This window comes from Apis mellifera, linkage group LG6 (assembly GCF_003254395.2).
Source record: "Apis mellifera strain DH4 linkage group LG6, Amel_HAv3.1, whole genome shotgun sequence".
Lineage (NCBI taxonomy): Eukaryota > Metazoa > Arthropoda > Insecta > Hymenoptera > Apidae > Apis > Apis mellifera.
Window position 1 is genome coordinate 14,608,263 of NC_037643.1, and position 26,506 is coordinate 14,634,768.

General features: G+C 33.7%; 1 protein-coding gene across 1 annotated transcript; it reads left to right on the forward strand.

The window, feature by feature from the left end:
• Positions 1-1,078: 1,078 nt before the first annotated feature.
• On the forward strand, positions 1,079-26,480 carry LOC412887 (A disintegrin and metalloproteinase with thrombospondin motifs 12). The gene is made up of 18 exons (XM_026441404.1): positions 1,079-1,119; positions 12,274-12,739; positions 14,995-15,148; positions 15,423-15,727; positions 16,131-16,255; positions 16,511-16,660; positions 17,056-17,202; positions 17,365-17,512; positions 19,238-19,336; positions 19,817-20,026; positions 20,456-20,695; positions 22,605-22,728; positions 22,848-22,974; positions 23,120-23,240; positions 23,320-23,460; positions 24,158-24,276; positions 24,357-24,526; positions 25,884-26,480. Exons 1-18 carry the CDS (start codon positions 1,079-1,081, stop codon positions 26,447-26,449), a joined length of 3,453 nt encoding a protein of 1,150 aa, XP_026297189.1. The 3' UTR covers positions 26,450-26,480.
• Positions 26,481-26,506: the final 26 nt, after the last annotated feature.

Consider the following 26,506-nt stretch of genomic DNA (forward strand, 5'->3'; position numbering starts at 1 on the left):
ATTTTTCAAGATCGAATTTTTTTAATTACTTGCCCTTTGATATTAATTATCCCCTGGAAATAAGGATGAAAAATATCGTAATTGTAAAGAGAGAGAGAGAGAGAGAGAGAGAGAATAATGACGCAGTACTAGTACGAAATAATTATCAATGCGTGATAATTATCAATGTATCACGTTAGTCACGCTACGCATTTATAAATAAGCATTCATCTATTATTATAATTATATTTAAAAGAGAAGAAAAAAGAAAGGAAAGAAATATATTTACATCGTATCTCGATGCATACGATTAATCCAAGCCGATTAATTACACTTTTTATTCCCCGTTCATTTCCAAGGACTAATATTTTTTTTTTCTTCTTCCTTCCTTTCTTTATGCCTCTCCCTTATGACCCTCGCTTGTAACAGCGATCTTCCATTCTCAACGAATGACGAAAACTCGTACTGGAAAAACTTTTCTTCTTTCTTTCAAGATTTATCCCTCCTTAAATTTCACCGCTTCTCTCTCTCTCTCTCTCTCTTCAATGGCCCCAATGTTTCCCTCGCGCCCGCAAAAGTCATCGCGAACGACCAATGTTTCGAACTCTCTTATCTGCCTCTTTTCAAACGTTTCGAATATATAGCGAGATATCACGGCAGTTTTATGAACCCTTCCCCAGTTACAAACGGAGCGTAACCACGTTGCTTGGTGTGACGAAGGAGCGTGGAAAATCGTGGATTTGTAAAGGGAGAGAGAGAGAGAGAGAGAGAGAGAGAGAGCGACGCGCGTGTCGACGGATGGAAAGGTCGAGTTTCAAAGAGCATCGTAGATCGATTTGTCCGATCAGAAGAGCGGCTTATCCGAATATTTCGTTCGTGAGAGGCAGGTATACGAAAATAAGATAGTATGGTAGAGTTTGAAGAAAAAAGAAACAAGAAAATTTTTGAAACTCGAAAAAGAATTTATTCGATTTTATTTTTCCAGTAATTATTAATTATTTAATGCTTTTTCATATTTGAGGAGAAAAATTGAGTTTGTTGTAATATTTTCACTGCGAGAATTTTCGTTACGAGAGGGTATAAGGATTGGGTGAAGGATATGGTGAAGGAGATCGGGGACTCGTTACAAATGCGATTTAGGTAAGAGGAAGGAGGAAAGATGTTTTCTATTTAGTTACACGAGGCCGTGTTTGGAGAGAGAAAGAAGGAGTTGGCGGTTACGACTTTTCTCGGAATCGGGCTAATGGAAGAGGCTTAACGTTGTTTACCTATTGAGAGAGAAGAGGGGAATATACGTTCGATAGGTGGAAAAAGAAAGAAGGAAAATAGTAGAAACACATAGTTGAACACGAAACTCGAAGGGAATAATAACAATTCGTCCTTTTCAACTGGTCTTGTTGAAATTTATTCTTTTTAGAAGAGGAGAGAAATCGCTCGTAAAATTATTTACCAAACAGAAAATTTAAAAAAGATTAAATTAATCAAATAGAAATTAACTTCTTTCGAACAACGAGTATATAATTAAAAAGAAAAAAAAATTATATAAAATTATACCTCTTTCCATTCTCAAAATTCTCAAGATTGCAACGCGTGACGTTGATCGATCGTTTAAAATTAAAAAAAAAAGAAGATAATTTCTTTACGACCAATTCAAAAATTTCTCCATTTCCCTCGAATTAATTGAAAAAAATTGTTCGAAGAGAATCGTTACTCGAGATAATAGGTAATAACGCGCAGAAGATGTTTCGATGGAACGATGATGGATCGAAACGAAGTTTCAGGATAATAAGCAGTTGGATAGCTGCAATTGGCTAACGAACATTCGCGTGGCTCGGCCATCCGTGGATTTTAGAATCGATGCGACGTTCGCCGTGTGGCGGCGGCAGCTGTGCCAGATCAACCGGGCCACCATAGGCTCGTTTCTTATAACGCTTCCAATTGCGTCGAACGCGCGGTTAACGACGATCCTGCGCGAAAACGAACAGATCGAATGCCTCCAACGTTCTCTCGAATTTTTTTCTCGAAATTTGAAGAGATCCCGAGAGGCGATCGTAATTCGATATCGTCGAAACTTTCGTCCGAGAGAGAGGCGGGGATATATCTTGATTTTTCTAGATCTATATCTCCAAATCTAAAAAAGTATATAAAATTTCTTATTTGTTGGATTTATAACAAGTTCGATTCTCCGTCCATTTTTTCCCGTGTTGTGTAAATTGAATTATAGTGGATCGGTGAGGTAAGGTTAAATCAAATCTAAAAGTTTAGGTTAAAATTCATCCAAGCGTCGATACTTTTAAACCGCGAAAATAACGAATCTTTTTTTACGAGGAATGTGTCAAAACGAGAAGAAACAGTGCAAATTAATTATCTGTATCCAGGTTTCGAAACTTTTTAAACGAAATATACATCGAGACGAGATTTTTTAAAATTATCCCATTTCTAAGAAATTATCGACTTTCCTTTTCTCCGTCGGAACGCGGTGAGGCGAAGAAAAAGAAGAAGGAAGAAGAAAAACGTTGAGAGAGAGAAAGAGAATCGCGTAAATTAATTAACGGCTGTAATCTCGCGGATAAGCGAAATAACAGGCGCGGGGACCACCCACCGCAGCTTGCCCGGATAGACGAAACGCAACGGGTTTCAAGATTCGTTCGATCGCGTATGACAAACGATCGGCCATAACGTCGAATTAACTTTCAACCGGTCCGGTTCCACGTTTGATCGAGTCTAGCGGACCGTATCCGCTAGGATGCATTAACTCTCCCCGCTCGTTCCTGCGCCGACCAATCGACTGTAAAACCCACTTGCAAGTAGGGTAACGCGATCCGTTCGAAAAAAAATTTCTTCTTCTTTTTTTCTTTTTTTTTTTCCTCCATGCGACGTCACGCGTCTCGTCCGTTTGCAAACCGAGTTTTTCGAAAAGAAGCTCTCGAAATGGATGTTTCTTTGTCAAATCAGACAAGATTATCGATTGAAGAGGAGGATAAAGAGAATGGCATATATTAATTTAATTTTATTTGTGCTTCGATTTCTTTTTTTATTAAATTATTTTTACGTCGTGTGAAATTGTGTCTTCCAACTATGCCGCGTCACATACGAGTTTTTCGAAGGAGCTTCGAAATAATTCGAAACATATATACGTGTTTCCTTTGTCAAAGAATATTCTATTCTCATTCTGTGAGAAATCAGACAGTCAAGAGACATCAAGATTATCGATTGAAAAGGGATATAAAGAGAGTGGCATAGATTAATATTTTAATTTTATTTGTGCTTCGATTTCTTTTTTTATTAAATTATTTTTACGTCGTGTAAAATTGTGTCTTAGTGTTGTGTTGTGAGTTCTTTAGTGAGTTTTTCGAAGGAGCTTCGAAATGTTTCGAAAACGTATATGTAAACGGATGTTTCTTTGTCAAAGAATATTCTATTTTCATTCTGTGAAAAATCAGATCGTGTCAGAATTATCGATTTAAGTAGAAAAATATCAAACTTTCCAAAAAGTTTTTTTTCGAAATAATTCGAAACATACGCGTGGAATATGTTTCTTATCTCAGAATATTTTATCCTGTGAAAAATCAAATCAATTAAATACGTATCTTTCTACGAGATAAATTAGTAATTTAATTAAACTTAATTTGATTTCGTTCGATTTCTCTTTTATCAAATTATTTTTATTGTCGCGTAAAATTTTTCTCCACGAATCGCATACGAATTTTTTATTCGAAGGAGCTTCGAAATAATTCGAAATAACAGAATGTTAAAATTTTGTTTCGATTTTTTTTCCTCGAATTATTTTTACATCCGTTGGAGAATTTTTAGTTAAAATTTCTTTATATATTTCATGGTTATTAAAAAAATATACTGAAGTTCCATATCATTTATAATTTATAATTTTAGCATCAATTATATTAAAATAAGGGAGATATTAATAATAATTAATAATAATTATTTAAATATATCGATAATTTTTCATTGTTATCGATGTATTCGGTGTTTTAATTTTGAGATTAATACGTTTGTGTTAATATGACGTGTATAATCAATTATTCCTCTTTCATCCGTTGTTCATAAGATTAATAATTGTAATAATTTTTTTAAAATTTAAAAAAATTTTTTTAAAATTGTTATCCAATAATAATTTCAATAATAATGGATTAATATCATCCGAATTATTATTATTATTATTATTATTTATATTATTTTTAATAAATATTGTTCTTATTATTATTTATACTATTTTTAATAAATATTATTATTTATACTATTTTTAATAAATATTATTATTATTATTATTTATACTATTTTTAATAAATATTATTATTATTATTATTATTTATACTACTTTTAATAAATATTATTATTATTTATACTATTTTTAATAAATATTATTATTATTTATACTATATTTAATAAATATTATTATTATTATTTATATTATTTTTAATAAATATTTATAAATATTTTATAAATATTTTAATATACTATTTTTAATAATAATAATAAATATTATTATTATTATTATTTATACTATTTTTAATAAATATGATTTACAAACGTTTAACATTCATTAACAAAGATAATAATTAAATTTTACACAACCAGTTTTGTTATTCTGATTTACGTTTTATATTTCATCAAATATAGAATCGTCAATTATCGTTAAAACAAGTTCTCTTCTTCATCATCAATTATCATGAATTATCGTTGAAACAAGTTCCCTTCCTTCAAATTCGAATTTTCGAATTACGCGTTTCGAGCGAATATGAAAATTTATTACAATTATTATTATTTATTATTCTATTATTACAATTATTAGTTATTATTATTCTATACATATATATAGAAAATCGATAGACAATTTAAAAATCTCGATCTCGAAGAAACGAATCGAAGATCGAACGATTTCGATCGCCGTAAGAAATTCGTAAATTCACCGATAATTCAATTAGCTCAATCAGGAAATTTTAAAATGGCGAACGAGCTCGAAGTAGATTGCAATTTATTAGGAGCGATCGATGTCTAACACGCGTTTACTTATCAATTTATTATATTACTTTAAAACGACGCAAAAGAGATAAACTTGAACGCGGCGTTCCAAATTTTTCTTCTTATAATTATATTAAGATACCGATAAAATTTGATTTGAGAAGAAATCTTTCGATTCACACTTCCTTTTTTTCACATTACACAAGCGATAAACTCGAACAAGAATTTATACATCTTGTATTCCTGTTTAAGACTCTAATTACGTCGAGAGAGAGAGAGAGAGAGAGAGAAACTGGAATAATTTCCATTGGCGCATTTCCTCCTGGACTGGACGCGATTGGAATTCGAAGATGAGAATTTCAAGACGATTATATAAGTACGTAGTAAAAAAGCTAAAGAGAGATTCCCGAGTTAATTCCAGGCAACATTTGTTGCTCTGTAAAAAAAACTTTGTTAACGAGTCGATAAAAAAAAAAAAAAAAAAAAATTTCCATTCAATCGTCATACGACGTTCCCACGATGTTCGACGGATGCAACAGGCGACTCTCTTTCTCTCTCTCTCTTTCTGTTCTTCTTTCGATCCTTTTCCTTTATTCTCACCCCGCGCGTAACGAGAAAAAAGTAGGAGAGAGAGAGAAAAAAGAAAGAAAGAAAAAAAAAGAAACCGAGAGTCGATGATAGAGCGACCTCTGTGAACGAAGTTTGAAAAGAGACGGGTATATCGAGTGGGGAAGGGGAGACGGGAGGGGAGAGGGAAGGACGAGGCGATGAGGGTAATTCATCGATCGGTGTAAAGTGGCTCGTAAATAGAGACGCGATCGGGACGAGAATTTTTCGCAAGCTCGTCAAATACGTTCCGTCGTCTATCGATTGTCGAGAGACCGATCCATGGCTTTAATCTGCTGTTAAAGCGGCTAAGCGATCCTCCCCTCTCTCCTCTCCTCTCTGTAATGGCAAATAACCGTGGAGGGAGCAGGTAGATGGTAAAAGGGAGGCGTGAAAAATCAGCTTCCGCTCGTCGTTGCATCATCTACATCGAGATCATTCTTCACAGATTCTTTACCTGTTGGCGCTTTTTTGAATAATAACGAACGAAACGAAATCATTTATCGATCATTTATTCTTCGTTATATGTTCACGTGCAAATGCAATTAATAATTATATGTATATATATATATTAATGCAAAAAGAAACGTGATTCAAAGTGATATTTGAAAAATGAATTATTTGGTAACACGAGTGGATAAACGCTCGATAACGTTCCACTTCGTTTCATTTCGATAAATCCTCTGATTTTTTTCGTATCGAGTTAGTTAAATTCGTAATTTAATCGAATTTCTATTCGAGTTTCACGCGTATAAAAATGCGCGTATAAACATTTTCACAGTGGAACAAGTTTATCGCGATATTTATATAAATTTCAAATATCGTGAAAAGTATGCGTTTTTGTTATTATTTAATTATGAAAAGAAAGCTGGCCGGTTTGTCTGGCAATTATAAAAAAAAAAAAAGGAGATCGTTCTTTGAAAGAATATCGAGTAACGGTAAACCGTTCTAGAAAATCTTTAATATCGTAATGGTTGAACATAAACCGTTCAGAAATGATTTTCCAGGCTACAAAGAAGGATGATCGTCACTCTTAATTATCACTTATTGATCCCCACGACACGCCACGTACATGCCAATTATCCTACCTAGAGATTTATCGAACCATTATTTCCATTTTATTTTGCTCAACGTGACAACGTGTCACGATCCGTTGGTTAAGCAGTGAGCTGTACCGATAATTCGTTTTACGTATTTCAATAAGTGATACTCGAAGGGCATCGCTAAATTGTATACAATCCTCGGTATACACGGAAGATTTTAACACGGATAGTTTTCACTAGCGCTTCCAAACTGGTGTGGTGAATCGTGGTTTCATGAATTGCGTTGTTGCCAAACTTTCGCGTAATCGATCCTTGCTACGATCCTTTGATATTTGAGAGAGTCTCTTCTCCCGTTGAACCTTCTTCCAACTTTTCTTTCTTTTTTAACTCGTCACTTTATTCACATACGATTATATTTATTCATACGGTTATATTTATATTTGCAATGTATGTATTTTGCTCGTAGTTGTGTAATTTACTTAATTTTAAACATTCTTCGCACAATTAATAACGTAAATGTAAAAATAACATTTATCTAAAAATACGTTAAACACTAATATGAAGATAGAAATAAACATTAATTTTGATTATATTTTTTTAATCGCTTTATTATTCACGATTCATGATAATATCATTCGCAATGCTTATTTAATCGTAGTTATATAATTTACTTTCTAAATATTCTTTGCATAATTTTAAGAAAATATTTTTTAATTCATCTTTACGTTACGTGTTCGTTAAAATAAAACTTGTCTTCATCGAATGTATCTGATTACTTTACACAATTATCTATAACAATTCATACATACATATGTATCCTCTCTCTTGTTTACCAAATCAATTCCATCAATGGAAAGTGTTTATTTCTTATTCGATTGGAAAACGTTTCATCGGCCAATAATATCTCTCTCTCTCTCTCTCTATCTCTCTCTCTCTCTCTCTCTCTCATGTATCGTCGTCCATTCAAGCATCAGGGGATGATGCATTATTCGGAATGCAACGTTAATGTCACGGAAAGTGCGGATCGTCTACTTTGGAATAAGGTGAACGTGAAATCGAACGGAGGAGGCACGCCAATTAAATTCCATCGTGATTTATCCCCGCCAATTCTCCCCGCATTCCGCGCTGCCTTTTCACGATATGGGAATTCTGTCATCGTCGCCACCTCCACGATCTTTTTTCTTTTTTTCTTTCCTTCTTTCTTTCTCCTTTTTACTTTCGTTTTTTTTTTCTTGTATCGCTCGATATAATAAATTGAAGAGGAAAAACGCAAGAATAACGCATTCAATTTTTATTCAATACAAGTTTATTTTACGGTGAGCTGAGACTTTATCAAACATGCAACGATAAATAAGAGATCGGAAAAATTACTTTTACGTGGATAGAAACGAAGATTAAGTAATCTTGGAACAGATCTTGGAACAGATATCGGCAATTTGCCTTTTTTTCCCCCGCTCGCGCGGGAACTTACAATCTTAATTACTCACTCCTCGACCAATGACCGGTCGACGAAACGATCTCCCCGCGCGTCCCTGCAGGTATATCCTCTATCTCTTTCTATCTCACTATTTTTATATCGCGTTCGTTCGTTCGAGGAGGCGGCTCGAGTTTCAAGAAAAATTTACGATCTTTGTTCAATTAAGGATTCGATTTTCGTTTTTTCGAGCGAAATTCGAGGCTTCACTTTGGAATCGGAATTAATAAATAATTATAATATTAAAATAAGAAGGGAACAACAATTGAAAATTCTCCGATCCTCGTAATTTTTTCTCTCATCGGATTTCGATTCGATGGTTGACGAAACAATCGTTCGAAACTTTTCTCTTTCAAAATTAATTTTTTTTTCAACTCGATGCGAAGTCCAAGTAAAACAATTACACACGATACGTACATTTATCGTGATTAAAGAGAGAAGAGAAAGGGAGGAGCTCACCCTTCCCCCTCCTCTCATTCGAACGTGGCCCGAAAAAGTGGGCTGAATTTGACCCATCAGGTTCGATCCTGGAGCTGATTGAATCCATATTTGGATCGATTCGAGCGTATTCTTCCACTACCGCCGATATACCGGGTGACCCTTCCGATTCGATTATCAAATTTATCCGTCAAACACTTTATGCCGCGTTCATATCGCTCATCTCCCATTCCTTTTTTATCGACGGAATTGGAACTCGTTCGTAAAAACATTTTTTCGAATTTTTCAATCATCATCTCGAAATTTAAAAAAATGTTCGTACGTAACTTTTCAAGAAATGGAAAGAGATATATATATACAAATAACATTTCGTAACATTTAATTTTATTACAAATTAGAGAGAAAAATTTATCGTAGAATATTTATTCGAAAATTTAACCAAGCAATTCGTCGATTTCACGAAATATCTATCCAATATACGAGTATATATAAAATTTCGAATGTAATAATCCAATTTTTTTATTTTTTTATTTTTTTTTTTATTTTTTTTGTCTACGTCGTATCAAATTGTACGATTTTTCGATACCATTCGAAATTCTAATATTTGTGCTCACTTTCGAGACAAGAAAAAAACCTTTAGAGAAAGGGAGATCGCTTTATAAAATTGGCCGGCCGCGCATCGATCTTATCTTGCTCTACGACTCTTATCTCGTATCCTCGTGATTAATGATTCGATGGCTGCGATCGATCACCGCGCGCCAATTATCCGTGGCCAAATGTGTAACTATCGTGAAATTGGCCCGGTCAAGTGTACCCTATTTTCACGCTCTCTATAAATATTACCTTACGTTCGCGCTCACGCGAATACTTTATTATGCGATCTTACGATCGTGTTTAGCTTCGAACAAGCTCGAAAAATAGAAAAGGATGGAAAAATTTTTTCCTTCCTCCACCAAAAGAAGAAGATCCCTTTTCCAAAGAATACCACGATAAATTTAAAATTTAATTTTTAAAAATAAACTATTTATTCGTATAATTATATATAATAATTCAAAATTATAAATTTAAAATTTAATTTTTAAAAACAAATTATTCATATATTTATTCATATAATTTTATTTATAAATATTAGTATAAAAAATTGATTAAATTAATTTAATTAAAAATCATAAAATTTTTTAAAAAATTATCATATAAATATTATTTTTAAAATAACAAATTTAAAATTTAATTTTTAAAAAAACAAATTATTTATTCATATATGATTTTATTTATAATTATAAATATTAATATAAAAATTTAAATTAATTTAATCAAAAATCATAAAATTTTTTAAAAAATTATCACAATATTTAAAATAATATTTAAATTTAAAATTTAATTTTTAAAAACAAACTCTTTATTCATATGATTTTATTTATAACTATAAATATTAGAATAAAAATTTAAATTAATTTAATAAAAAATTTTTTAAAAAATTATCATATAAATATTATTTTTAAAATAACAAATTTAAAATTTAATTTTTAAAAATTAACAAACTATTTATTCATATAATCTTATTTATAACTATAAATATTGGTATAAAAATTTAAATTAATTTAATCAAAATTTTTTTAAAAATTATCACAATATTATTTTTAAAATAACAAATTTAAAATTTAATTTTTAAAAACAAAAAATATACATAAAATTTTTTAAAAAATTATATATAAATATTATTTTTAAAAATAACAAATTTAAAATTTAATTTTTAAAAACAAACTCTTTATTCATATAATTTTATTTATAATTATAAATATTATAAAAAATTTAAATAAAAAATTTAAATAAAAATTTAAATTAATTTAAAAAATTTAAAAAAAATTTAAATTAATTTAAAAAATTTAAAAAAAATTTAAATTAATTTAAAAAATTTAAAAAAATTTAAATTAATTTAAAAAATTTAAAAAAAATTTAAATTAATTTAAAAAATTTAAAAAAAATTTAAATTAATTAAAAATCAAAAATCAAAATTTTTTAAAAAATTATCACAATATTATATTTAAAATAACAAATTTAAAATTTAATTTTTAAAAACAAACTATTTATTCATATAATCCTATTTATAATTGTAAATATTAGTATAGATTTTTAAATAAATTTAAATTAAAAAATAATTCGAAAGAGAGAGAGAGAGAGAGAGAGGGAGAGACTTTAATTCGTCCATGGAATTTTCATTTATCCACGGAACGCGTGAAACAATTGCGAAAAGTTTTCATTGTTTGGCGTACTTCAGGGTGTCCACGGAAGAACGTAGCCTGTCATGAACCGATTCCTAGCACTTCTGACGTTCCAAACACTTCTGACGTTCCCCGAAATCGCGGATAGCTCGAATAATAACGGGCACGGGAAAAACCTATACCATGGTAGGTAAGTGCAAGTTCGCGGCCCGAATCACCCGCGTAATATCCCGCGGGCGGGAAAAAGTTGGTTAGATTTCAACTTTTCAGCTTTTGAAACAGCCGCTATCACAGCGGATAATTCGCTTCGGTTAACGCATCCCGACGGATATCCTCGACGAGCCGTCCCGTGGCGAATTATCGATCCGCCACCGACCCGCGCTCCACCGCCCTTTTCGATCGCCTTTCGATCTTTCCTCCCCCGATTCTCGTAACCTTTATCGAATATTACGGAATATTGAACATCGTTAACGATCCTTAGTCGAATCGATCCCTCGTTACCGGAATATCCATTCCATTCTGTGAAACCGAAAGGAAAGAGATCTCGATTTCGAATTAATTAATTAATTGCGAATCCCGTACGTTTCAACTCGTCCACCTTTTCTGTCCACTCCCCCCCTTTCTTTAAAAATACGTTTCTCGTGTTATGATAAATCAGAAGCGTTCCTCTTCCCTAGAGAAAAATCTTAAAATTCGAAAGAGAATTAATTTCGATTATTTCCGACTTAAATTCAAGTTTCTTTTCTCGAGCAACTTCTTCCTCCTCCAAAGGCCTTTTTTTTTCTCTCTTGAGGATTTTTTTTACTCGATTCTCTCTCGATACAAATTACGCGTGGTTCGAAAGATAGAACAAAATTATTTTCCTTGAATATATATAAACAAATTTACGCTCCATTTAATTAATAAAAAAAAAGAAAATCGTATTGTTGTATACGTTGTACTTTGTTTTAAATTTGAGGATGAATTATCTCCACTTTCGTTTCCCACTTTTTGTCTTGCCTCGAGGAGATAAGAGATTTCGGGCCTCGCCTCCAGAGGTCTCTCCAAGACAGTGGTGGGATAAATACGCTGCAGTAAAGTAGGCGATCGATTTCTTTCTTTTTCTCTCTTTCGAATCAGTTTGACGCAGCGCAGAGGCTCAGAGAGATGTTAGAATGGCAATAGAATGACGATGTTCAGACACGAAGTCGACTGTCGGGGAAATTTTAAATATCCTATAATCGAGATAATAATAATAATAATCGTGTCAAGTCGAGGTAGATCAATTTCGACGAGGATGGAAGCATTCGTTGTTAAATCAGTTATTTCCAACCGTTATAAGTGAAAATATATTTTTCGTGGAGAGAATTTTATATACGAAACTAGTTAAAACTCGATAATAAATAACCTTCTAATCTTCCCAACAAATTGTTCCAACTCGAGGAGCGAGATTAAGTTTCGAAAATATTAAAAACGAATTTTTCTTAGCACATATTAAAAAAGAATATTTCATGCATGTAATGCAAATAATGTAATATAAATAAAAAAAAAGAGAAAGAGACGTTCCCCTTAATCAATCTCCGTCTTGGTTTGCCGGCTTTTGCCCGGCGGTCAGATACTCGAGAAACATCCACCAACCGGAATTCCTGATCCCGAGGCGGGTGCACGAGGACGGGACGTTCTACTCGTACGAGCTGCCCAACTTCTACGACCGGCACGAGGTGAGCCAGCGTAAGAAGAGATCGATCGAGGATGGGGGGAAGCAGGAGTCCGTAGACAACATGGACAAATTGCACCTGGTGCTCCCGTTCAACGGGATCGAGCACCACGTCGAGCTCACCCCGTACCACGAGTTCATCTCGCCCGAGATGGTGATCGAGACGAGGGGCGCCGGGCTTCGAACGGATCTGGACAAGGCGTTGCGATTCAAGAGGGCGCCCGATCAGCAGTGCCATTACAGGGGATTCGTTAGGGGCCACGACACCTCGAGGGCGGCTATTTCTCTCTGTGACGGTGTGGTTCGTACACATTTGTATACGTTTCTTTTATTTGTCGCTTTTTTCTTTCTTTCTTTTCTTTCTTGAGAGTTATATATTATCCGATGATGATTCGTTTCGGTGATATCCGTTGCGTCGCGTGCTCGTCGGTTGGGTTGAGTTAGGTTAGGTTTGAGTTTCGGATCGAAGTTTTTCTCGGTCGATATGATCGTGCGATATACACGTACGCACGGGTGTTAATTCTTTTGGAAAAATAAGAAATTGCTTGTTCCGTTGTTCACTCGTTGTAATAAACTTTTGTTATCTTCCATTTTTCCATATTATGATATATATATATATATATATATATATATATATAGAATGTTTAGAATATATATAATATATATGTATATAGAATTGCAGTTTTTCTAAATTAGCTGTAAATCTTAAAGCTTTTAATAAGATTGATACTTAATTTTATGCTCGATTCTTTTTTTTAATTAAATTGTTAACTTTGTTCATTTATTACGATATACATAATTTTTCTTTAAATCAGTAATATCTCATAGTTCTTAACGGTAATACTTTACGTTTGATATTTATTTGTTAATCATTTTTATTGAATCGTCGCGTTAAATTAATACGTTCCATTCGACGAAAGCAGGCACGATATTCTTTACGCCGTAATTACGATTACGAATATAATCGTTTTCTTCTTTACCGATAAATTTTAAACCGGAATTCAACGAATTCAGGTTTACGATTCGTTTACATCTTAATATGCGATTATAAATATAATCGTTTTCCTCTTTACCGATAAATTTTAAACCGGAATTCAACGAATTCAGGTTTACGATACACCTTTACACCTTTAATTACGATTACAAATATAATCGTTTTCTTCTTTACCGGTAAATTTTAAACCGGAATCTCTTCCAATATCCTTTCATATATATGCATATATACACGGTAAAATAGAGCTATATATCGCGCTAGGTTTCCCGTCAATCGTCGTTTTACGACGATCCACCAAATTCTCGAAGGAATTCCGCGCAATCGAACTCTGCGCCACGATATAATCCTCGAGGCCTCCTCTTATTACGCGCTCGAGTAGATACGGATTAATATTAAAGGTATTTGCATTTAGATCGTTCGATTCGACACGACACTTTGGTTCGACAGTTCCGATCGAAACACTCTCGATTCCGTTTCCGATTCCCTTCGAGAATTTCGAGGACTGCGACACTCGATCCGCGATTCGCGAGACACGAATATTCCGCATAATTCTCCGAGCGTGATAACCGTACGCGGAAGGTAGGAAAATAATATGCGAATTTCACATGTTTTGCGAGATTTAGATCGAAACGTGATTTATATATGTATATATGTATATAGGGATTGTCACAATCGTAGTATTCAAGATAAACATTTAGTGTCTCAGTTTACGCAAAGTTAAAAAATTTTATAAAAATGAAATTTAAAATCGCAAACTTCTTTATCCTCTCTCATTTACCGATCGAACTAATATCCCACCGAAACGCGATCCCCTTCGTTCATCGATTCCTTTCGACAAAAAAGAAATATCTCGTTACTTAGATACTCCCATAGGCGTGTCGTCGCTTTTCGAGTAAGTTACTCGATCCAGGTGAGCCAATCGGATTGGATCGCGTTATCGAATCGGTAAATTTTCCTCGAATATTCGGGGATTCGAGCGTAGCGCACAATTTCGCGTGAATTACACGAGAGGGAGGGAGAGAGTCTGTTTGTTTGCGTGGCAGCCGCATTTTGAATTATACCGTTGGCGCTGGCCGCGATAAATGTTGCGCGGCCGATCCCACGTGATTGGGAGATCGTAATTTGGGGAGGGGGGCGCGATAGAAATTCGACGGTGTCGCGGTGGTTAATGCGCGATCTATCGTTCGTGAAACTCGATTGCGTCGAAATTTCCACGCTGAAGTTTGCTTCGTCGAGATACGCGTGTCGAGTCGAAGAAAGTATTTGAGAATAAAACTCGCAAGTGGAAGCCGCGTATTAACGAAAATAAAATAATTCTCTGTAGATACTTGAATATTACGTTGCAGAAAAATTATTTATTAATCCAATATATATATATATATATATATGATATAAATTACATTGTATCGTGGAATAATCTTCGAAAAGATCGAAGAACGGATTTTTTGGGGATATGAAAAATTTGGGCAGGGCTCGAAATAAGGTAATAATGATCGAAACCCGACGTCTGGTGTGTCAATAAGGTCGATTAATGATAGAACGAACGAATTGTGGGCGCACAGGTCGGTTACGTGCAAACTGATCATGGCCGGTATTTCATCGAGCCGGCTATCGAGACGGAACCTAAGGAAGACGGACAACACGTGCACATCGCGTACAAGCGGGGCCCCACAACGAAGGACGAAGTTCCCAAGAAGAAACATTGCGGAACCAGCGGTTAGATTATCGTTGATTCGGTCACAAATTTTCTTCATCTATCGATACGATATATCGAATAAGTGATTCGAATTATGTATAACATTAACCGAGTAAAATTCATTTTTTTCAAATTTATTAGAAATTTAAAATTTTTATACATACTGCTCGGTCACGTTTCGTTCCTCGAACGCAAGATCGAAAAATTCTACTTTCATCGTTCGAACCGCTCGAAAAGATGAGACGGGTCGATAATTTAAAATTTGCAAAAAAAAATTGGAAAAATTTTTCCCAGACAAGTGGGAGGAGGAGTGGGCGAAGCAGTTGGCCAGGCGGGAGAAGGAGATCATGGAGGAGGGGGAGAGGAAGAAACGGAAGGAAGCGAAGGAGCCACCGTACGGGCACAGCATTCACCGTTATATGGAGATCGCCGTGGTCGCGGACAGAAAGTTTCTCGACTTTTACAACAGCAGCAATTTCGAGCAGTATCTGTTGACAATCATGAACATAGCCGCCGATTATTATCACGACAAAAGTGTGGGGAATCAGATTGATCTGGTTATAGTTCGAATGATATATTTGGAGAAGGAAAAGGAGGAGGTAATACGAAACTAGTTAGTGAAATAGTAGAGATATCGATCGAGCACTGGTTATCGCGCGAGCGAAATAAATTATTTAACACATCTCGAGAATATACTTAACTCTTCACAAACCTTTTCGACAAAATTCCACGATATTTATATATTTTTAAATATTCGAAGAAATTGAAAAATAATTTTACCAATTTTCATGTTTATTCAAATTTTCCAATACTTTTATTATTTTCTCCGTTTATTCAATTCCCAATACTTTCCAATTTTTTCTTTAATTTAAAAAATTTATTATACCTTATAATATAAAAGATACAAATCTCAAAAATTAAAATCTCGCGGATAATTCGAGCGTTGTCGAGAATCAATATGCCAAAATGGTCCCATTCCATTTCAAAATGGTTTTCCCGTAGATAGATTTGTCCATTAGTCCCAACGCCGAAGATACATTGGCCAGCTTCGCTGCCTGGGCCGACAAGTTGAATCCCGAGGATACAGATCATCCGAATCACTTCGACATAGGTGTCCTCGTCACGAGGTGACGACCATTCTCCCCCACTCCTTCTCTTTAACGAACGAGCGAGCGAGAGCGTAACGAATGAGCGAGCGAGAGAGAGAGAGCGTAACGAATGAGCGAGCGAGCGAGAGAGAAAGAGAGAGAGCGTAACGAGCGAGCGAGCGAGAGAGAGAGAAAGCGTAACAAGCGAGCGAGCGAGCGAGCGAGAGAGAGAGAGAGGTAATCGAGAGAGAGATTCGGGAGCCGAGACGCGAACCGCTTTCTTTCTTTTTCCAGATACGACATCTGCTCGGACAACTTGACGAACTGCGACTTGCTGGGCCTCGCCTATCTCGCGACCGCCTGCGACAGAAAGAAGGCGGCCGCCATTTGCGAAGACACCGGGCTGAATCTTGGGATCACAGTTGCCCACGAAGTTGGTCACGTGTACTGTCCATGCACGTCTCTTTATTACACCTTATACCCTTCGCTTCTAATCTCTGATTATATATAATTATCATAATTATAATAATATTAATATAATATAATTTTCAATTTCCAAATTTCCAGTGAAGTTTCGCTCGTTTTTTTTTTTTCGGAATTTTCGCCTTGAAGAATTTCGACAAATTTATAATTTGAATTTCATTTAAATTAAAATTTTCTAAGAAGGAGAATATATATTTTTAACGATATTGGATATCGATTCGTGGCAATTAGCAGCGAAGGATTTAATAATAATAATAAAAAAGAAAAAAGGATTCCGTTTCAACGAGGATTCGCGCGTGTTTGATCGGTGAGAGGAAGGAAGTATAATAATTCTGGAATGGGCAAATTAATTCTAGGATGGGTTGTTCCCACGACACGATGGAGATCAGTGGATGCGAGCCGCAGGACAAGGACGAAAGTTACTTCATCATGTCGCCGTACGTGAATCCGTTCACGCTCAGATGGTCACCCTGTAGCAGAAGATTCATCACAAATCTGATCGAGTAAATAATTTTTAAAAATTCTCCGATCTTTTTTTTTTTTTTCTTTTTCTTTTTCTGCTCAAATCAACGCGTGTAATAAACGAATAATATTGAAAAATATTGAAACGAGGAGAAAATAATCTCGATTTTTCTCTTAAATTCGTTAAATTCGATCGATTTAAGGGGAAAGTTGGGCGACTGCCTGATCGACGACCCGAAAAATCCACCCGACAAGTTCAAGCTTCCTGATATGCTGGCCGGCGCGATGTACGGCGCCGATTTCCAATGCGACATGCAATATCCTGGCTCCAAGATGTGCACATCTCACGCGGTATATATGTATATGTATATGTCTCTATCCTTTCTCGTCGAACAATCCACGTTTAAAGAAACTTGAAACCTTTGGAAATTTTGGTTCAGAGATGGAAAGATTTTTATCTTAGACGAACGTACGCGGTATTGTATATATTTGTTTTTATATAATTATTTTATTGTTTTTATTTTAATATATTTTAATGTATCTTTAAAGTTATATTCGCGAGTGTTTTAATACGTTTCGATTGAATTCAATTACGAGAATTTTCTTTTCGATATTATATATTTTTAACAATCTTATCTTTAAAATTAGAAAACGAAAATTTTCTTTTCGATATTATATATTTATTTTTAATATATACTTTATATATCTTTAAGGTTAGATTCGTCCATGTTGATATTTTAATACGTTTCGATTAAAGGAACGTTGAATTCAATTACAAGGATTTTCTTTTTAATATTATATATTTATTTTTAATCTTATTTTTAATCTTTAATGTTAGAGGACGAAAATTTTTTTTTCGATATTATATATTTATTTTTAATATATTTTTTATATATCTTTAAGGTTAGATTCGTCCATGTTGATGACGAGTGTTTTAATACGTTTCGATCAATTACGAAAATTTTCTTTTCGATATAACGAATACGTTAAAAATAAATAATTAAAATAATTAAAAATAAATAAGGACGAAAATTTTCTTTTCGATTATTACATACGATATCGTATATTTATTTAAAAATTAAAAATAAATATTAAAAATATTAATTAAAAATTAAAAGTAAATATTAAAAACATTAAGAACATTAAAAATAAATATATATTTTTAAATTTAGATACGTTGAGGACGAAAATTTTCTTTTTGATATTACATAGGATATTTATTTAAAAATTAAAAATAAATATTAAAAATATTAATTAAAAATTAAAAATAAATATATATCTTTAAATTTAGGAAAATTTTCTTTTCTATATTACATACGATATTTTTTTAAAAATTAAAAATAAATATTAAAAACGTTATTAAAAACATTAAAAATAAATATATATCTTTAAATTTAGATACGTTGAGGACGAAAATTTTCTTTTCGATATAATATACGATATTATATATTTATTTTTAATATATCCTTTATATATCTTTAAGGTTAGATTCGTCCACGTTGATGACGAGTGTTTTAATACGATTTTCGATTGAAAAAACGTTGAATTCAATTACGAGGATTTTCTTTTCGAAATTATATATTTATTTTTAATAATCTTATTTTTAATCTTTGAATTTAGATACTTTTCGATATTATATATTTATTTTTAATATATTCGTTACATCTTTAAGGTTAGATTCGTCCATGTTGATATTTTAATACGTTTCGATTAAAAGAACGTTGAATTCAATTACGAGGGTTTTCTTCGAACGGACGAATATGAAAAAGAAAAAAAAGTAGAAATGAATTTTTCAATTTTGTTGTTCTCATTCGAATGCGGTGCATCGAATGCGGCCAATTTGAATATCGTTGCATTTTTCATTTCTGTTCTACAATTGTTTCCATATAAAAAATATATATATACATCCATTGAATATTTTCTTCGATTTTTCGTTTCGTATTTAACGATATATATATATATATATATATATATATATATATATATAGATATATATATATATATATATATATATTTCGAAAAATATAAAAATTATTTCGATTATATTTTCCTTTCCTTTCGACCCAACGATTCCAGACAAAAATGTGCGAGCAGCTGTGGTGCCAAGTGAACGAAACCACTTGCATGAGCAACGGGGCACAGAGCGCGGATGGAACGAAATGCGGCGAGAAAAAGGTTCGTCTTTCCCCATCTATCCTGTTAACCTTGATCTACACTTTTAATTCCTTTTTTTCTTTCTCCAAAAATTTACCATTTCTCGATTATAAATATTTTTGCAATCTTTATTTCTTTATTTAATACAATTTTTATTATTTCATTTTAAGAAACAAATTATTTTTTTACTTTAAGAAACTTACTTTTGAGAATATTTTATCAAACGTAATTCGTAAACTTATAGAAAATCTTTAAAAATTGTACGAAAAAGTAATTTCTTTTCTCTTTTTTTCTTTCCATAAATCGTATCGCATAGAGAAACTTAAATTAAATTTATTTGTTTATTTTTCGAAACGAAAGCAATTTCCAAAATTATAAATTTTCCTTACAAATTTTATCAATATATTCGCGCCAGAAAAAATTTCCAAAAATTTTATAAAGAGAAAAAGGGTTGGAGGGGGTAAAAAAAGCAAAGAGGAAACGAAAAACGTCTGTTCCCAGTGGTGCATACACAAGCTATGCGTGGACATGGGCGCCCGGCCTGCTGCCGTCCACGGAGGTTGGGGGAAATGGGGCCCGATGAGCGCTTGCAGCAGAACGTGCGGTGGCGGATTGAAGTACGCGGAGCGGGAATGCGACAATCCGCAACCCGCCAACAAAGGGAAATATTGCATCGGGGAGAGGAAGAAATTGACCATTTGCAACACCAATGTAAATACCCTCCTTTCCTCTCCTTTATCTCCTCCTTTCTCTCTATTTTCCTTTTCTCGTACTCAGTTTTAGAATTGGAAGATATTTAGTAATTTAATTTTTAATTTTTTTACGGGAAGCGTTTGTCGATTAAGTTTAATAACGCTTGGAACAAAGAAAATTTAATCGAATGCAAATTCATGTGTCTTCTATACGAGTAATTTTAATTTCGATGTGCGTGTGTGTAATAACTTAATAGAACAATATATTATATTTCCTTTTACCCTCTTCAATTTTATAAATAATGTAGCAAAACTATTATTTTTTTAATTTTTCCCAAAATTATTCAATAATAATAAGATTTCGAATTTTGCGATAACTTTTTGCACTTTCCTTCCCTTGCCTATTTTCAATTCATCTCGAGAGAGATCAATTATCCCCCCCCCACAGCCCTGCGACCCGAAGAGACCCTCGTATCGAATGATGCAATGCGCATCGTACAACGACAAAATGCCGTTGTCCGACAATAAACTGCACAATTGGACGGCCCATATGTCGAAGAATCTGGATCCGTGTATACTGTACTGTCTCAACGAGGAGAATAGTTTCGTGATACTTCAGAAAATGGTGAACGACTCAACGCCCTGTAAAGCTGGCACGAACAACATGTGCGTCGCTGGTTTGTGCAGGGTAAGGCATATCACGTCGTTACTCTACGCTAGACATTTATTTCGAACCCTTTGCGCTCGAATTGTGACTCTTTGCCACCACTAGATAAGGAAATTCGAATAAGGGGACGATGTTTGTTCACGCTTGGTATTTTTAAAATATCGCTTCGCACGAATAGATTCATAAACTGTTTATATTTGATCTTATAATACATGTCGAGTGGTTAGATTTTTTTATCTCGAATCAGTGATTTTTCAGACTTTAATATTTGATAAATTTTCTTTCTTTACGCGTAAAGATACATAAGATATTAGAATATAAAAGTTTTATATATTAATTCATGCGTGAAATCATTTTAAGTTGGCTAAGAAATTCACCGAACGGGTGCGGAAAATCGTCACGAGTTATTCGGCCGAGCGAAAAAGGGTTAATTCTTTAATCTCTCTGAACGAGTCGAAACGAGCGCCAAAAATGTGTACAATATTCGAGAAAAATTATCAACGGCCGCGTTTACGCTTTACTGCAGCCCGAGTTGCTTTGACGATGTTTATTGAAAAGAAAATTTTCCTCAAAACGGGATATTTATAATTTCTAAACACACTCACATTTAATTGCATTTTGGAACTCAAATAACATTATAGAATATAATAATATGATATAATTTATATATGATAATAATAACGGTTAATAATGGTATTAGAATACTGGTGCTATTTCCAGAGAAAAATACTCTACAATAGTTCCAATAGCACAATCGTTCGTCATATGTACAATACTTGTGCAAAGCGACTGTAGTATATCAGTGGCATTTTATATAGAGTGACTTTAGTCAGCCATAATACGTCAGTGGCATTATAGTCGTAGAAACGAAAAGGTTAAGAGTAAACGAATATTATATTTTTCGTTCACTTGTGCTCGATAATTGCATTAAATAACTCGATAACTTTTGGCCAATTTTGTATTATTTTGTATTAAATCGAAAAGGTAAAGGGCTTGTTGATTTAATTGTTAATAATTACAGATTGCGTGTATATTATGGATCGTAACAAAAAGGTTAAGAGTAAACGAATGTTATATCTTTCGTTCACTTGTGCTCGATAATTGCATTAAATAACTCGATAACTTTTGGCGAATTTTGTATTATTTTGTATTAAATCGAAAAGGTAAAGGGCTTGTTGATTTAATTGTTAATAATTACAGATTGCATGTATATTATGGATCGAAAAGGTTAAGAGTAAACGAATGTTATATCTTTCGTTTATTTGTGCTCGATAATTGCATTAAATAATTTTTGGTGAATTTTGTATTATTTTGTATTAAATCGAAAAGGTAAGGGACTTGTTGATTTAATTATTAATAATTACAGATTGCATGTATATTATGGATCGTAACGAAAAGGTTAAGAGTAAACGAATGTTATATTTATATATTTTTCGTTCACTTGTGCTCGATAATTGCATTAAATATTTCGATAAATTTTGTATTTTTTGTATTAAATCGAAAAGGTAAGGGATTTGTTGATTTAATTATTAATAATTACAGATTGCGTGTATATTATGGATCGTAACGAAAAGGTTAAGAGTAAACGAATGTTATATTTTTCGTTCACATGTGCTCGATAATTGCATTAAATAACTTTTGGCAAATTTTGTATTAAATCGAAAAGGTAAGGGATTTGTTGATTTAATTATATTGATAATTACAGATTGTGTGTACGGATTGTAACGAAAAGATTAAGAGTAAATGAATGTATCTTTCGTTCATTTGTGCTCGATAATTGCATTAAATAATTTTTGAGGAATTTTGTGTTAAATCGAAAAGGGTTTGTTGATTTAATTATTAGTGATTATAGATCTCGCGTACGTTACTGATCCGTTTATAGGAAATGGTGTGATTAAAAAGGAGGGAACTGAAAGATGTGATGTTACAGAAAGTCGGTTGCGATTGGGTGTTCGACTCGGACGCCATTGAAGACAAGTGTGGGGTCTGTAAAGGCGATGGTACGAAGTGCAAACCAGTGGAAGGCGTGTACAACGAAACGAAAATAACCAGTCGTAAGTTCTTTCTTTCGAATTTCTTTTCGAAACGAACGTTTCTTCTTTTATTAAAGAAGAAAAAGAGAAAACGGGATTATTATATCCTACTACTGTTCTTTTCAATATCTTCTTTTCAGAGATAATGAAGATAGTCACTATTCCTAAAGGTGCTCGGAGTATAAGCGTGAAAGAAATGGGTCCTCATCCGAACTATTTGGCAGTAAAAGTCTCCAATACGAATAATTATTGTTTAAACAAAGATTTGTAAGTTTTGATTTTCGAATTTTCTTTTTTTTTTATCTCGTACGATTTTTTTTAATCGAATTAATAAAAGGAAATATATAAATAATTCTATTATGTAATAAAATATAATAATATTGAAACGATTATTGTTTCAACGATCGTGTAGCGTCATAGAGAGAGCCGGCGATTACGAATGCGCGAACAGCATTCTTATGTACATAAGACCTGATAAAAATCTGGAGGAAATTTTCATAAAAGGACCGATCAGCGAGGATCTTGAATTTCAGGTTCGTTACGATTTTTCTTTGATGAAATGAAAATTATTCTTGCATAAAATTTCGATAAAAATTTATTCTTTTTTCCCAGTATTTAATGCTGCAAGGTAAAATTTTGGGGGTTCATTACTTGTATTACGTGATGACGACCGATACCACGTACAAGCCTAAATATCTTTGGGATTTCACTGAATGGTCCGAATGCAGCGTCAGATGCGCAGGTGGAACCATGGTAATTTTCATTATCCAAGTCGATTCATCAATGTATATATATAACAAAATAATTATTATAGTTTCGTGAACGTGATCAATTTACAATATCGTTATGGAAACAATTTCGTTATTACAATATGCGTATGATGCACATTTTGCTTCCATTATATATGGATATCGAGACCTTTTCGTGTATCGATAGCGTTATAGTGAATCGATTATGTTCAATGCGATTATCTTGCTATGAAAGAAACGAGTGTAACAATAGAATATTAGAATTTTCACAACGAAGAGAAATGGAATTTAATTAGAAATCTGATTCTTTGAATATCGTATACATTTTGTGTATATTTCTTTTAATGATAAAACAAGCATCAATATAGTAGATTATAAATTAAATGATTGAAATATTATGGGTATTTTTATATTTTCACGTATTTAAATGTATCATATAAAAATTCAAAGTTATATCGGTCCCGATCCATTTCCTTTACTCCAACGCGATTGCATTTCGTCCATCTTTCCTTTCCGCATCGCGCGACGAAAGGATACAGTGGCGCGATACAAATCAATTAATATTGCCGTATACGATTCCATTCCTTTTTCCGTTTCAACGAGGCTGATTGTCTTTTGAATCGTTGCAATTTTTCTTTTCATTTCTCCTGCCCACGCAAATACATATATATATACATATATCGATATACGTATCGATTTAGATTTCGCAGCCAACGTGCATAGAACAATACGGAGGAAAGGTGGTGTCAAGCTTTTGCAACGGCATACCACGGCCAGAGCCGAAAACTCGAGTGTGCAACACGCATGCGTGTCCCGCCAAGTACGTGCTACGGCGAAGAATGTGCAATTATTCTAGAATTGGGATATCGTTGGGATATTCGTACGTTGTGTTTTTAAAAGGTGGCGCGTGAGTCAGTGGAGCAAGTGCAGCGCCTGCGACGGAAAGAAAGGAACCAGGCATCGAAAGGTACAGTGTGTGCGACCCGCTCCGATCGCGGGCCAAGATGATATTCAAGCGAATCTGGACGCGTGCAAAGGTCGCGTGCCCAAACAGAAAGAGGAATGCGTAGGTAAGTGGTGTATCGTTACTTTCTCCTTCTCTCCATCTTGGTTGATTAAAGTTTAAATTACGAGTCCTTATGAATTATATTTTTTTATCGATCCAAGTTAATTGACAAGGTTATTTAGCGTTTCTTCTTCCTTTTCTTTACTTTAATGTTTAAATTACAATTCTTGGAAGGATATAAAATTTTATTAATAGTCCTTCTTTGCTGGAAATATTTTTTATCGATCCAAGATAATTGACAAGGCGATTTAATAAGTGTTTTACTTTTCTTTTTAATTTAATTTAATAAAAAAGATTTTATCGTTTTATCGTTTCGATTCAAAGAGAAAAATGGATTAAATGGCAATGGTGATTGCATCGAAAATATCATACGTGCGTTTACAATTGCGTTTGTTCGTTGTAATGAAATATAGTACCTTTTTCAAAAATGTGCAAACGCGTACGATTCGCAGTAACTTTTTTTTTCTCACACTCTGCAGGCATTCGAAAATATTATTTTTCCATTTTGCTGTATGTGCTGGTAAATATACGTAGGCGCGTGATACACGTGTGTGTAAGGGAAAGATTTACGGTGTAATGGAAATAAAATATTGACACCGCGATGAAAAAGAAAAGGGTGGCCGAGAGTGGGTGAGAAAATATGCACAAATCGTGTCTTTCTCCTCCTTATCGTATCCTTATTTCTCTGCGAAATTTAAAACTTTGGTCGATCCTCTAAATTTTTTTTTTTTCACAATGTCTCGATATCGATCAGGTTAGGTTAGGTAACTTTTAAAGAAATATTTTTAAATTCAAAAATCCATCTATCGTTTCTTCTTTTATTATTTTGCCACCAAAGATATATATTTCGATTTTTAATATCTTTAACTCGATTGCTATAATTTGACACATTCATTACTAAAATATTATCAAATTTTTATTAAAAAAAATTTTATTAAAAAAAACAAAATATCAAATGCAATAGAATTTATTATTGAACTCTAAGATCACTAAAAAATTCCATCACAAATAATTAAAAAAAATTTCATTGCCAAAAGATTATCAATTTCTCACACCTAAATTATAGACTCTAAAATCCCAAGTTTGGTCGCTAAAAAAAAAAATCGAATAAACGTTCCGCAAAAATTTCTCCTAAAATAGTTGGCCCAAAGTCACAATTCTATTGATTTCAAATCCAATAAAATCATTTTATTAATCCACAATTAACTCGTAAAAATAAAAACATCTAAATCATAGACTCTAAAATCCCAAGTTTAGTCGCTTAAAAAAATCCATAAAAAAAAAAAAAAAAAAAAAAAGTCGAACAAAAAGTTCCAGAAAAAAAAAAATAATTTTCAAACCCTCCCTTCCCCTCTGTGCAGGCAAGAGGCCGTGCAAGAAGCTGTGCGCGAAGAAACCTCGGGACACGGAGCTGGCCGCCAAGGAGAAGAAGCAGACGATTCTTCCCGCCGAGGAGCAGGGCCGATTGATCGATAAAGCGGTGGACCTGAGTTTGGCTCGATACCTCGAGAGGGCGTACGGCGTTCCGCGCGAGATAAGCGAGTTGGAGAGCGGGATCGGGATAGCCGACTTCCGCCAGCTGCTACGCGAGTGGTCGCTCGCCGAGGAGGGGAAGAGGAAGCGCGCGACGTCGTGCGTGAACGACTTCCCCACACCGAAGCCGGGCGCGATCATCAAGGACGCGCTACCCGTGGAGAAAGTGATGGTGATGCAGGCGCCCCTAATCGTCGAGGACCTGCAGGCGAATCTGTCGGACCTCGCTTACCAGCAGATAGGCGACATGAGCATCGGAGGCGGCCTCGACACCTCCCGCATCAAGGTGTTCAACGGGACCCAGGCGTACAAAGTGATGGAGGAGATGGAGGGTATAACGCGGCCACCCGACTTCAAGCCGTGGAAGAATTCCACCCTCAACTCGAGTTCGTGAAACGCGAATAGAAATCGCGGGAAATAGAGAGAAAGCGGTTTTTTTTTTTATTTGATT

Coding starts and splice junctions, on each gene's coding strand:
- LOC412887 (XM_026441404.1), top strand. CDS start 1,079: ATGGTGAAGGAGATCGGGGACTCGTTACAAATGCGATTTAG. Junction 16,661..17,055: donor GCCCACGAAGTTGGTCACGT/GTACTGTCCATG, acceptor AATTAATTCTAG/GATGGGTTGTTCCCACGACA. Junction 23,241..23,319: donor GCGAGGATCTTGAATTTCAG/GTTCGTTACGAT, acceptor CTTTTTTCCCAG/TATTTAATGCTGCAAGGTAA.